Consider the following 15,050-nt stretch of genomic DNA (forward strand, 5'->3'; position numbering starts at 1 on the left):
ATGAGAAATAAATGTTAATATTTGGACATAAGCACATCTTCTCGTGTCTGAATATATACTGAATATAACAGAACTAAATGCATTCTTATTACATTGACTTGTATTCAATGGGAAGAAAGACTGATACATATAATAACCATCTTCATTTTTAATTTTCATGAATTGAGTAACCAATGCCTTCCCAATCCAAAATTTTCGCATGGACAGTAAGCTACCAATATCATTCTCACCACTATTAATCAGAGAATCCAAAGCATCATAGCCTGGTATCTGTTGTCAATCAATCTCCTTTTGTTGTGCACATTCCTCTTCTGCCCAACATTCCACCCATAAATAATTCATGGATGGTGGTAGTCAAAGTGTATTTTCTTCTGCATATCTCCTGCATTTTTCAACAAACAAGACAAGTGCTGGGGCATGGATGCAATTATCAGGATTAGCAGATGTCTGTTTCATTTCTCTATTATATTATTTACACATCCACTCAACAAAACAATGAGAAGATAGGAATGCAATGCATTATACAGAAAAATAAATAAGACAAGGAGCTTAGAATAGATGGAGAACCAATCAGGATGATTTTTCTTCATGGATATCCACATCCTCCGGGAGAGTGAATCCATCTAGTTCGGCTTCCCCATCTGTTTGAAGCTCTCTGAACATGGCCAAGACTTGGATCATTGTGGGTCTTCTCCATGGACGGTCATCAAGGCATTCGCAGGCGATTCGAAGATGTTGATACAGATCCATCTCTATGTGTTTGTCTTTTATTAGCACTGGATCAAATATATCTGAAGCTTTCTTTAACTTCACATTTTGTTTCATCAAAATAACCCCGTAGCTGTAAACATCTCCTTTTGTTGTGCAGCGAAAACTCTGATAGTACTCTGGTGGCACATAACCAGGAGTGCCAGCCAGAGTGCTGACACTTAAATGAGTATCCAGTGCATTCATGAGTCTGGCCATTCCAAAGTCAGAAACTCTAGCCTCCATATTCTCATCCAGAAGGACATTACTTGACTTCATGTCCCTGTGAATGATATGGGGAATGCAACTGTGGTGAAGAAATGCTAATCCTCTTGCAGAATATAGTGCACTCCTAAATCCACATGTACTGATCCCAGCACTCCGTTGAGCTAAACATTTCAGCCCACATCCTACAATAAATAAAACGCTTGACACAATCCCCAAACAAAGAAATAATCTTTTTTTGTGGATTTGTTAATAAGTGACTTGTGGATGTGAGGGATGACACCTCCACCTGCTATGGTACCTTTGATCAAAGTATCAAGTTCTTCGTCTCCTCTAATAGCGAGCTGCAAATGCCTTGGGGTGATATGCTTAACCTTGAGATCTTTACTGGCATTTCCTGCAAGTTCTAAAACCTCTGCAGTGAGATACTCCAGAATGATTGCAGAATAAACAGCTCCAGTTGCTCCCACCCTTCCATTTGCAGATACTCGAGACTTCAACAGACAGTGGAAAAACAGAAAAATATGCCTCTGAAAAAATTTCAAAAAAATTTAAGCAGCTAGTACAGACCTCCCAAGCCATGGTGAGAACATATCGGTGCCTAATAAACATGGAATTACATCAACTCGATGTCAAAGTAAAAGTTATAGCATGGCTGCAGGTATATACATTGGCAGTGAAGGCACCATTGGTAATGTTTTGTTGGTCCTAATGAGACACAGAGTTCTCCAAATCAGCTCCACACATTACTTATTGCTCAAGTGAAAACAGACCCTCACTTCACTAAGTAATTTCTGATCTCACATTGCATTTTACCAGTAGCAGACACCATTGAATTATTCAGAACATGACACTCTAGGTTAGGTATAATACCATCAAAAGGAAATAAAACAATATAGTAATCCTTTAAAAAGAATGTAATACGTTGAATGCAGAAGCTTGATCTCATGCCGTTGCCCTACATCTTTCTATTTATACATATGTTTGAAATTTCTCCTGCACCAGAGGTTCCAATCTCCAAAGCTGTCCAAAAATAGTAGCTGCCACAAGAGATCCCCATGTTAGGAGTTAGTATCTTGAAATTAAGTGAAAATTTATGTCTTAAGATTAAGTAAAAAATTGTGTCTTAAGACTTGCATGAAATCTTGTGTGATTCCAGAACAGAAATAAAAATGTTATACCTGAGAGGTTTGTAATAGCATTAGATATTGCCAGGGCTGTACATACTCCTTTACCACCACCTGACATGTCTTAAGCAGTAGACTCATTAAGGCAAACAAGTTTACTTGGCTGAAAGTAGACATACCATCAGGCGAAACAATATCCAGTTACTCATGTGTCACCAAAAATTCAGTGCCTCTGGTTGGTATAGAAAATGGTGAAAATAAAGGGACAGCAGTTCATGGTTAAGCGGTCAAAGCAACCAGACAGCTAAAATTCCACACAAGGCATATCAATACTATCCAAATACACCTGAAAGTGACATACTTGAAAATGTATTGTCCATCCCAAGGGACTTGATGAGCAAAGGTGAAGAGTTAATATTTACCAACCAAATAAAAATATAAAATGAGGCAATTTTTGATGAAAAACTGACCACACAGCATACGGAGTAAAGGCCCAAGAGCCATATGTAGACAAGATGAAACTAAAATAATTCAACTCAGAAAACTTGGCACTCTAACATGCATCAGCAAGCATGTGAAGAGCCCAGAATAAAAGAAATAGTTCATTATAAAGAAAACACCTCTAGTATTTTAATTGCAAATATGAATCTGACATGCATGAGACATGAAATTCCCAAAAATTCCAGGGATTTGTGGTGCTGGACGTGTGTTTTTTCTGAAGGAAAACCATAGTTTCTGTTTCAAAGCTGCATTGGCAGAAGGTACCAACTACTGGGCAGAGGTAAGTGCATTTTCGATACTGGGAAATTTAACAATTAAGAAAGGTACTGCTCAAATCCAGATACTGAGAGATTCAGAGCTAGTCATCAACTGGGTAAATGATAAAAAACAATTTGCAGATTTTGACCCTATCAAAATTTCCCTAATAGGTTGTTATAAACATCGACCTATCTAAAGTCAGAAACGTGTTTTTTTATACAAAAAGTTGTTGGTTGAATCAGAAAACTATTAAGATATAACTAAACATGCCATATATAAGTAAAGATATATACAATGAAAGTTTTGTTGGCTTGTAAGTATATGTACAATAAAAGCATTATGTAGAGATGTAATTAAGAATGAGCCGCTAATCATATATGCATGATGGGCCATGGCATCGGCAACACCAGTTAGTGTTTATTGTGGTGCCATGTTGTGCGAGCTGTTCCTGCAGTTGATGTCGCATCTGCCTGTGTGCATCCCTTTCATGGATGTGAATTGTAATCTTAAGTAGTTTCCTTATATTCTTTAACAACGTAATTGTTGGGCGCAAACGGTATAGTGGCATGGATGGTTGTGGCAGGATCCTTGTCTGCATATCCTGTAATGTAAGTTCTTGTTGCTGGATTTCTTCGCAACAGTCGTACAATTGTCGTAAAAAGCATGTATTCATACCTGTTGGCATCAGAAAAGGGAACACTGTAATTGGCAATGAATATGTTTGACGATTTTGTTTAAAAATGCGAAATAAATTAAACTATTCCAAATGAGTTTAAAATCATATGAAATTAAATGTAATAGCAAGGAATCTATGTGAAACTTCTGTATGTAGTGATTGGTGTTTACCATGTGGGTAATTCTGGAAGGCAAGCTGTATTATTGGCTAAAGTGTATTATCCTGGATAGATTTTGATGCAAGGAATGATTCCTCTTGCTGTCTACGCTTAAGATATGGATTCTTGTGCAATTGTGCAATACGGGAGAATGGGAATGCTGGATTGATGTGTATGTCCGATAGTGACCGCACTCTTGAAATTGCAGTGAATGTTAGCCCTTGGCGTTCTCTCGTCCCGATGTCCACTGTTGCTTTGTCTAATGTCATTCCTTGTGACTTGTGTATCGTTAAAGCCCATGCCATTTGAAGTGGTATCTGACGCCGTGTACCCCTTGTGATGGGAGGAATGGGTACATATGTTGGGTGTGAAATGTCCCACGGTGTGCCTCTGTATTGTTGAAAGTCAACAACCACAAAGGATGGTAATGCTGGGGGCTGTGAGTCAGTTGAATAAAATATTGAGATGACCTTCCCAAGCGCGCCATTGACAAGGCCTGCATGTACCCATAAGTTGCTGGTGAGCATAACTTTTTGTTCATTGCATAAGAGGACCTTTGCAGGTAGGTGCTCATCTTCTGTTGTAGTAGGATTTTTCTGTCTTTGTTGTTCCGCAGAGCAAAGTGCTACTGGGATGTTCAATTGTTTGAGCATTTTCTTATTATGCAAGACAACTGCATTGTTTGTTGCGAATAGGTGCATGGACTCGCTGAATGAGCATTTCTCTTCAGGTGTAAGAGAGGAACTTGTTCTTGACATTAGATGTTGCCAATCTTCAAGGTATACATCAGCTCTTAGCATCTGTATGAGCCATTGACTCAAGGTCATTCCTCTCTGGAAGGCATTGGTTCTGCACTAAGCTGCAAAAAATGCTTGCCCAGGCTATGTACCAGTCCCAGAAATGCTCAGAAATGCAGAAACTGGTACAACCAGCAGCGTTTGCATGCTGTTTCAGCCAAAGAAGGATGTGTTTTTGTGACTTTTTGCTTGGCTTTTGGGCCCCATCCAAGCACCCACGAAAGGTATGGAACCCTTAGATCATTTAATAATAACTAATAAATAGATCTAATCACTCAACAGACTTAATTAACTGACTTTTACAGTCGGTTAAAAAATAAAATTTAGAATTCTCTAGAAGCCCACGAAAGGCATGGAACCCTTAGATCATTTAATAATAACTAATAAATAGATCTAATCACTCAACAGACTTAATCTTAAAAAAAGAAACACTTGAGTAGCCTATTTTTAGGCAATAGAAACCTGCAACTTTTTTATTGGGAATTTTTATTGTCTTTACACTCCCACAGCCACTACCATTTATTCATTTGGGCACAAAGATATTCACTGTAGTAGGTAGCAACAGAAAGCAGTAATCAGCATTTTCTTTATTGGGACAATGGCAAATTCAAATTTCCAGGATCAGAATTTTTTTTTTTCTAACTCTTCTACTCTAATGTTCAACCGATGGCAAACCAACCGACCCACGAAGATGAAGTTATGAACATTATAATATTGTCATTTATGACTGAGAATTGAAATTTGAACCCAAAATCACTGAACCATAATTGTCATTGAGATTTTAATATCAACGAAGTACCCCAACATTCATTCAAACCCTAATTTCCACAAATAGAAATCCTCTTGTAATCCCCTTGGCCATGACCATGAACCCTGACAACTTACTTTGCTGCCAACCGGAAATCAGTCAAACAAAAGTGTCAAACACAAACTTCAACCACCATTTTAATCAAGGTATAGATTTGATTATCCTTCCTATACATCAGCTCTTAGCATCCGTATGAGCCATTGATTCAAGGTCATTCCTCTCTGTAAGGCATTGGTTCTGCACTAAGCTGCACAAAATGCTTGCCCAGGCTATGTACCAGTCCCAGAAATGCCCAGAAATGCAGAAACTGGTACAACCAGCAGCGTTTGCATGCTGTTTCAGCCAAAAAAGGATGTGTTTTTGTGACTTTTTGCTTGGCTTTTGGGCCCCATCCAAGCACCCACGAAAGGCATGGAATCCTTATATCATTTAATAATAACTAATAAATAGATCTAATCACTCAACAGACTTAATTAACTGACTTTTACAGTCGGTTAAAAAATAAAATTTAGAATTCTCTAGAAGCCCTAACAGCCTCTTTTTCTATAAGAAAGCACTTCATTCACACATTCCTCGCACATTCTTGAGCAAGAAAAACTTCGTAGAGCAGCAGCAAGCAGTCGAAAATCATCTTTTTCTATAAAAAAGCACTTCTTTCACTCATTCATCACACTTTCTTCAGCAAGAAAGTCTTCCTACAGCAGCAGCAAGCACTCTAAGAAATGGAATATTGGGAGCAAGTTTTAGGGCATTTTCGGCAGGAAGATTATTACGGGCAACGAGGATGTGAGCAACAGGTTATGAAAAAATGACAAGACCTACAGAAAGGCTCTTAAACAAGACTCAAAGCTCGCACCTTAGTTGAAAGGGTAAACAGTGTTGACTCATTCATCACATTTTCTTCAGCAAGAAAGTCTTCCTACAGCAACAGCAAGCACTCCAAGAAATGGAATATTGGGAGCAAGTTTTAGGGCATTTTCAGCAGGAAGATTATTACGGGCAACGAGGATGTGAGCAACAGGTTGATTTGGTGACCAGATCTGTTTAGTGTTTATGCAACATTTGTGGTTTTTCATAGTCATTTTCTACAGCCTCTCAAACACAAAAGCAGCAAGCACACTATCATATTTTTAAGTATGTTACAAAGCTCAAACAAACCAGTGTTGGGGGCTCATGTGAATATATTATATAATACATATAATATATAATACATAAGATTATGGTTATATAATACATATATTATATGCGCTGACATGGTTCCATTCTAAGAAAGCATCATGTTGAACAAGGCCTAAACTTTCACATGAAAAAGTCTTTTGCAATAATTTCAATGCCAGCAAAGATGATTTTTTGACTTCTGCAACAAGCTATATGCAAGGTTTTTGGAATTTTGAATGCAACACAACCATCGAAATCTGATCTCAATGTCCATGCATATGAAAATGCATGGTCAAGCTCTCCCCACTAGTAACACATTTAGAACTTCACATATTTTAAAAGAGTTGGCTCTAGAACTAAATGTGCAATCAATAATTCCAAATCCAATCTTTTACTTTGTAAGCCAAACTGACCCAAACCGGCCCAAACAGTCAACAATGCCCTTACCTTATTGAAACGAGCTAAGTAGGTTTCTACAGTCTCCTTCCAACTTGTGAGTTAAGTACAATTAAGTACAATACTTTTATTAGGGTAAAAAAAACCAAACAAAATATGCACTTATCTTTACATCTTTTTGGTAGAAATGCTAATCTATACATATTCGAAATATGATATGTACTGGTTTTTTCTCCTTAATGGAAATGTACAGCATTTTTTTTCTCACGGAGAAAAAAATAAAATTCTACTACAAAATCCATATTTATATTTCCTTGATAGAATCATTAACCAACCTTTTAAAAAAAACAATCCAACCATCCTTCTATTGCCAGATTTACTTCAAATTTTCATGAACAAAAATGCTGGGCGATGTGGCATGTTTAACCTCGCAGAAGGCGCCATATTGGCCTCTGTTTTATAGCGTTCCTTGAAAATTCGGTGTTGTTGGCAATTCCCTCCCGTTTACTATTACGATTAGATAGCATTTGCGTCAAGTTTTGGACATACCAGTAAATCAAACAAAGAAGAACCCCCAAAAAAAACCCGTTAAAAACCTATTTCTAACCAACCTTTTAAAAAAAACAATCCAACCATCCTTCTATTGCCAGATTTACTTCAAATTTTCATGAACAAAAATGCTGGGCGATGTGGCATGTTTAACCTCGCAGAAGGCGCCATACTGGCCTCTATTTTATAGCGTTCCTTGAAAATTCGGTGTTGTTGGCAATTCCCTCCCGTTTACTATTACGATTAGATAGCATTTGCGTCAAGTTTTGGACATACCAGTAAATCAAACAAAGAAGAACCCCCAAAAAAAACCCGTTAAAAACCTATTTCTAACCAACCTTTTAAAAAAAACAATCCAACCATCCTTCTATTGCCAGATTTACTTCAAATTTTCATGAACAAAAATGCTGGGCGATGTGGCATGTTTAACCTCGCAGAAGGCGCCATACTGGCCTCTGTTTTATAGCGTTCCTTGAAAATTCGGTGTTGTTGGCAATTCCATCCCGTTTACTATTACGATTAGATAGCATTTGCGTCAAGTTTTGGACATACCAGTAAATCAAACAAAGAAGAACCCCCAAAAAAACCCGTTAAAAACCTATTTCAGATTCAGAGATTATGAAGCTAGAAATTAAAAGGCAAAAACTACATACATTGGATACCGGATATCGATGCAGTGAGACGTCTGAGGAGTTCAAATTTGCTGTGGCAGGCTTCAGGTCGAGGAGGAGCACAAAGATGCAGAGAAAATATGAAGTTTAATATCGCAGGGGATCATTTGTTGCTAGTCTGAACCAAACAAAGACGATCGGATTGGAACCGAATAGGGAAATACGAATAGGGATTTAAGGGTACCAAGGTGATGTCGCTTCTCTCCACGCCTCATCAATAAAGAAATGCTTTAAGGCGCCTGAAGGTGGAGTATGGAAGATGATAGTGCGAACGTGACAAGTGGTAACCGGGTGTTTTCTGTTCCACCAGGCACGGGCGCATCCTTCAACTATGGCAAGGCACAGTCAGTGGGGCGGCGGCATCCATGAATACCTCCGCCCCTTCTTTGCAGAGAGGCCGATATACAGGCCGATATTCCTGAACAAAGACGAAGAGCGGCAGGTGTGTGAGGTAGTCGTTTCCTGATCGAAGACTAAGTTCGCCAGGTGTCAACCTACAGTAGTTTTCTGAACAGAAGCGAATTTCGCCAGGTGTCAGCGTCAGAAGCAGTGGGACACGAAAGGTCCCTTTCAAAGAAAGGCCTATCGGCCTAATTATATTACATGATGTCTATGTTAACGGAAAGAATAAAGAAATTCCGTCGTCTGTTATCTTTTTCATTATTTTTTTAAGTCTTCAATTTCAATTTTTTTGGTTTTGCATATCCTAAATCCAAATTTAACTATCAGCGATGTTTGTATTAGCACTAGATTTATGTTTTGTTTTTTTTGTTTTAATGAGTGATAATCTTATTAGGATGGTCGTTTTTTTTGGGTTAGAATTTGACATTTATTTTTATCTTTTTCATTATTTTTTTAAGTCTTCAATTTCAATTTTTTTGGTTTTGCATATTCTAAATCGAAATTTAACTATCAGCGATGTTTGTATTAGCACTACATTTATGTTTTGTTTTTTTGTTTTAATTAGTGATAATTTTATTAGGATGGTTATTTTTGGTTAGAATTTGACATTTATTTTTTTCAAAAAATCTGACAATGGGATTGTTTGAATTTGGTGGTGGAAATAGATTTAGCACCATCAAAAGCCCATTAGACACCAAAAATCTCCTAATTTATAATTATAACCCCGATTTCCAAAAATTTTGGCTATATTTTGCTTGCTAAATATTTAGTTGTTTTCCTACTCCTTAGACTACATAAAAATATACTAGTCTAAGTCCATTTTAAATTTAAATCTATCAAGTGCCAAGAGTGATAAGTTTGGAGTTGAGATGGCTCTATAATTATTGATTTTTTAACTAAAACCAAAGTTATTAATTCTTTTTATCTTACTAATTTTAGTAATATATTTATTTTTAATTTATTTTATTTTTCACGAAGTTCAAATGTTTAGGTTAACATTATAACATCTTGATCATCTGCGGTGGCAACAAGTAAAGTTCACTTGGTCCTAGATAATTTATCACTAGTCATCTTTTAGGCTTTGGCAACAAATATTTTTACCGTGGTATTATTTTTAATGTAGCATTTTTACCTTTCATAATTTATGGACTATAACCATTGTCAATTGAGTTATTCAAGGGGACATGCAAAATAAATAAAAATATTAATGTAATATAACGTAAACATTTTAACTGTCAAAAAATAACTTATGTTAAAATAAAATTTCTACGTCATTATTTTTTATTAGTTATTATTAAGTAGTTAAAGTAAATTTGACTTGGTCAAGTTACTAGTGGTTTTTGAGCTCTCATTTATGAGAAGTCATGGTATTACCCATGGTATTCATGTGTAATGTATCCTATTTAAATTGTGAAATTAAACCAACTTAGAAATCTCTTAACTCTATCTCCCTGGCATTTAGAGGGATCAAATCTCTTGAGATCAATATACCTTAAGATGGATCTACCTGAATTTAACCGATTTAAAAGGAAATTCACCTTTTTATGGAGAATATTTATCCATTATATTGTGCAAAGGTGGATAAAATAAAAAAATTAATAGGTTGAAAATAGGAAGAAGCCTAAAATTTTAAATGATTTATTTGTGTGCTTATAATTTTTTATAATAATCAAAATCTAATCTTGGGAATGATTGCCTTAAGGTTGAGTTCAGGAAATAATATCTCTTAAATTGATTGACGAGGATTTTCGGTTAGAAAGTGAGTATGAATTTATATCCATACTTTTATTTTTTATTTTGATATATTTATTTTACGATTTAAAACACCATTTTGATTTTATTGGATGTAATTTCGAAATTGTTGTTTTATTTGTTATTCTTACATTTCTATAATAATAATAATGACATCACATTTTTTTAATAATTTTTGGTTGTTTTGTTTTTTCCTTTTCTCTGTGTACAGTATTATTTTGTAGCATATATAGTCTCTTTTAGTGTATATTTATTTTCAATAAATCTTTTCTTTATAGAAAAATGATAAACTGTAGTTTATATTAAAAGCAAATAAAATTTGGATTTTATTTCTGTAAGAAAAAACTCATCATTTATATAGTATTGTGCTGTTGAGAATTCATTTCTTTGAGGTCCTTGAAATTTCAAGTGATTATATCATTAATCTCTATAGTAAGCATGGTTAAGGTTTCTTTAATTTTCCATTGCACTTTTTTTATAATTTCTTTTTCTTTTTATATTTGACTCTTCTTTTGGCTTTTTTTGTAATTGTGTTCTCTTTTTCATTTTTACTACTAAATGAGGTATAAAATATCTCTATAAAATTTATGTCAATTTATTTTTAATTGATATTTAATTTACATTTCGATATACTAGCTTGATTTTTATTTATGTTGCTTCTTTTCTATTTATGTTATTTCAAAATTTATTTTACTTTATTTATTTATTTAGTTTTTTTTTGTATGTTATATTAGCGATTTTATCTTTTGAAACATGATTTTACAAGATTTAACTCAGATATCTTATTTTATTATTACAATGTCACAATAAATCACCTAATAAGCTAGCTCTGCTTATAGTAAGTGACTATACATGTTTTAAATGTCACTGAATCAATCTTCTCAATATCTTTTAAAAATAAGATATCTACAGTAGTGTAGTGTTTCCTAAAGAACTCTTATATTCAAATTTAACTTTTTTATCCAACAACATATTATATTTTGTACTAAGGTTGAAATTTTAAATTTAGATTTTTTTGTCCAATGTAATGACATTAAATTTATTTTTCATGACTTTTATTACTATTAAATTTATTTTTCATGACTTTTATTACTAGTGTCAAATTCTATTTTATTTTTATATAAGAAACTTACAACTGTAAATTCCATTTTCTTTACATTTCAATACAGAGAATTGTTCTAGCATTTTCATTATTTATTTATTTTTAAGTTGATACTACATAATAGACGTACAATAAGGTTTAACTAGTTAATAAGTCACAAAAAATTCTAACAAAATCAAATAAATAATTTAATACTAAATCCTCTTCTACCGATCTGTCCAGAATGGAGATATATAGGGTACGGTTTGTATTACATGGTTCGGATTTGAACGGAGTGGGCTAGTTGAGAGGATAAAACCACAATACCATTGGTTGGCGGAGCTCCATTTGGCTGGCCTTGCTACATGACTGATTGTAATAAAGTAATTGCTGAAAGCCATTTATTTGCTTGCGTGGGGTTTCACTCTGCCCGGAATTTAAATCACATACAAATAATTGATGCCGACTAGTAATATAATCACTGGTTTTCACACAAGGGTTTTCATTGATGGCTCGAAAGAAAATGCGACCCAAAGGGTTTGAAAACGCGGCCTTGATCTCGACCTCTGGTTCCCATTCGTATGGGTTATCATTCAGAAATATGCCGAGTGTTTATTCGTTAGAAATGAAAAGGCGCTCATACTGAAAATATCTTAAGAGCAGCAATTATTTCAGGCTCTTTGCCTGGGATGAAATCTAGGCATGGAAAATGGGAACTACGGTTTTATGTGACTTAGCTTTCATGACCTTGGTTTGTTCTTTTAATCAGCTGTTATGATTTGCGATCTCCTTATTTATCCAATTCATAGCCAAAAATATTATATATATAATATTTATCTGAAGCGGTAATATTTATTTTATATTTATCTTATCTTAATTTTAGGGTTTGCTGAGTATTTATATTACAGATTTTTTTTTGCATTGTGATTTGCTATTTCATACATTGGTTTTATATTCAAATTGTGAATATGGTTTAGAGCAGCTACTTTTAGAATCAGCCATGGAGTTGGGCCAGCAAATGGAGGTCGGCCAACAATTGGGATTGTGATTTTATCCTCTCAACCAGCCCACTCAATTCAAATCCAAAATAGGGAATACAACCCGTGCCGAGCAGGACCATAATTTATAGCCGAGTCCACTTATGAGGCGGAACCCATAGACTCAAATCGATTGACCAATTTTCCCTACGCAGTTCTTTGAACCGACTGGAGATCGATTTAACCGATGGGAGCCTCAAATTAATTAATTAATTAAAAATCAGCCATGTTTCATCAATGGCTTTTTACTAAATTAAAATTAGGACCAAAATTGAAATACCATTTATAAACACAATGAATAATCTATATATATATATATGGAGTGATTAGGCTGTGTTCTATTATTTATATATATATATATATATATATATATATATATATATATATATATATGTGGAGTGATTAGGCTGTGTTTTATTATTTTGTCCCAACAAATTACCAATTTAATAATAGGCTGTTTTTACTTTTAATTACTTTATATATAATTAATATTTTTTTTCTATTTTAAATTTATAATTAATACTAAATATTTTATTTTATATAAATGTTTACTTATTTTATTTATAATTTTATCTAATTGTTAAAATTAAAGGCAATACACCCTATCCTATTCTCTTTATAGAAGTAGGTTTTTCTCTATTGAGAGCCTAGCTATGACTAGGCTTATGTTGTACAACCACAAACTCAATAACATAGGAGATCATAGACTTCCTAAGCTAGCTTTAAATTCCACCCAAAACCACCTAAGGCTCAAGCGGGGGTGGTATGAAGACACGAAGGCCTGGTTAAACCTTTGGGAGATCAACTAGAATGATGCTTTGCAAAACATTAATAACATTAAAAATATTGTTACTTCTAAGTTCAAAGAAAAAATGTGGTGTGAGAAAGATTTAGCACCTAAAAGAAAATTAAGTTATGATAAGAAGGTCATCAACCCCACCCTAGAAGATCAAAAGTATCTATGTTTTAACTAGCTCAAAGAAAAAAATTATTATAGCGAAGATTAGAACGAACTCTCATGAGCTCTATAGTGAAACAGGTCATTGGGCAGTTCATAAAACACCATGGATGGAAAGGATCTGCCAACTCTGTGAGAATATGAACATTAAGGATGAAAACTACTTCCTCTTAGAGAGCCCTGCATACAACCACATTAGATCTCAGTTTCATAATCTTTGTCATAATACTAAGCTTCTTAGCCTTTATGATGCCAAAATTATAGTGAGCTCCGGAGGCTTCTCTCCAAGCTTTTTGAGCATAGGAATAAAATCTTAAATCAAACTAAATAGTTTGTTTCTGTAGGTCTGATAGACCAAAGTTTGGTCTCAGTGGACCCTAACCATCGTCATCATCAAAAAATATTATATATTAATTATATTATTGAAGAATAAATATTTATTGATTTCAAATAAATAACAAATAATGCTTAAAAATATTCCAAATAAATTTAATATTTAAATTTTTTTTCATATTCAATATAAATGAAATATATCATTGAGAATGATTATATTAATAATCAAGTATTTTGGATCTTAGGTATCTTGAATATATGAAGAAATGAAGGAGCAAGCTATGCAAACATGGTATATCCAAAACTGGTGCAATCTCTAGACAGTTTCCCACAATTTAGTGATTGAATTATTTCTTTCCATAAGTTCTTCCCACAATTGTTCTTTCCCTTCTTCTACCTGTAAGACTTCTCATGTATGCACATGTTCTAACAATGGCATATTTAGCTTCTTTAGGGCTTTTTTAAAATCTATTTCCATGTATTACCAATTTCTTATACTACTCAATCTACATTTGTTTAGCTCTAAAGTTGACCTTCTCCTTCTTCAATTGACTATTAACTTTCTAAAGTAATTTCCCCTCTTTTGACACAATTATGGTACTTTTGTTACGATCATTATACATAATTTCTCTAGTTTTGTTATCTAAATTAACTTTTCTAGGAAGAGAGATGGCACTTACATTGATGGATAAATTCATGGCCTTGAAATATGGGCTAGCTTTAATGGATTGAACAATAAAATGAATAAGCGATAGAATTAATTCACTTATTTCTAGGTCCATTGTTGAGAGCAACCTCGTTTGGTAACCCTAAGTTGAATGGATCCAAGGTTGAGTGTTCAATTCCTCCTTTTTTCTGCTCTTTTTTTCATTTGTTGATGTTCTCTCTCTCTCTCTAAATATTTAACCCATTGTGTAGCAGTTTCAATGGCTCTCTTTAATATTTCACTTAAAGAGGAATTATCCAACTATAGATTGTCTAAATACATTATAAAACTAGGATGTTGCAAACCTGTTTGGCTCATCTGAATATCTTGAACATCAACTTCATAGTCTCTAGCAATTTTGGACTATTTTCTTTAGGATCATCAATTATCTCTATATAAAGTTTCTCTAATCTATTTTTCTCCTTCAACATAGTGGTTTCTATAGAAAAAAATTGTTTTAATCTATTTATCCTATATTTTTTCCTTTAACCATCTGACCACCCATCCAATTTTTTTTATTTTCCAATCTCTCCATATCTTATCTTATCTACTGTAATGTATATAGGCCCTGACCCTATTTTAACTCTTTTATTCAAAATAACCAGATGAGGATAATAGTGCCAAATGTATCATTATGTAAAGTTCATTCTTTCTCCTATATTATCCACCTACTCGAAGGCCTTCTTGGCATTTATAATGAAAGGGACCACC

At 34.1% G+C, this 15,050-nt stretch overlaps 1 protein-coding gene across 1 annotated transcript; it reads right to left on the minus strand.

The window, feature by feature from the left end:
* Positions 1-330: 330 nt before the first annotated feature.
* On the minus strand, positions 331-4,341 carry LOC149213460 (brassinosteroid LRR receptor kinase BRL1-like). The gene is made up of 3 exons (XM_089392022.1): positions 3,705-4,341; positions 2,154-3,533; positions 331-2,012 (listed from the first exon to the last, which is right to left on the minus strand). Exon 3 carries the CDS (start codon positions 1,024-1,026, stop codon positions 571-573), a length of 456 nt encoding a protein of 151 aa, XP_089248148.1. The 5' UTR covers positions 1,027-2,012; positions 2,154-3,533; positions 3,705-4,341; the 3' UTR covers positions 331-570.
* Positions 4,342-15,050: the final 10,709 nt, after the last annotated feature.

This window comes from Pinus tabuliformis, chromosome 1_1 (genome assembly GCF_031772625.1).
Source record: "Pinus tabuliformis cultivar Carrire ecotype Pingquan chromosome 1_1, CPIR1, whole genome shotgun sequence".
NCBI lineage: Eukaryota > Viridiplantae > Streptophyta > Pinopsida > Pinales > Pinaceae > Pinus > Pinus tabuliformis.

Bases quoted from the DNA above. Each gene is read 5' to 3' on its own strand.
- LOC149213460 (XM_089392022.1), bottom strand. From the start codon at position 1,026: ATGAAGTCAAGTAATGTCCTTCTGGATGAGAATATGGAGGCTAGAGTT.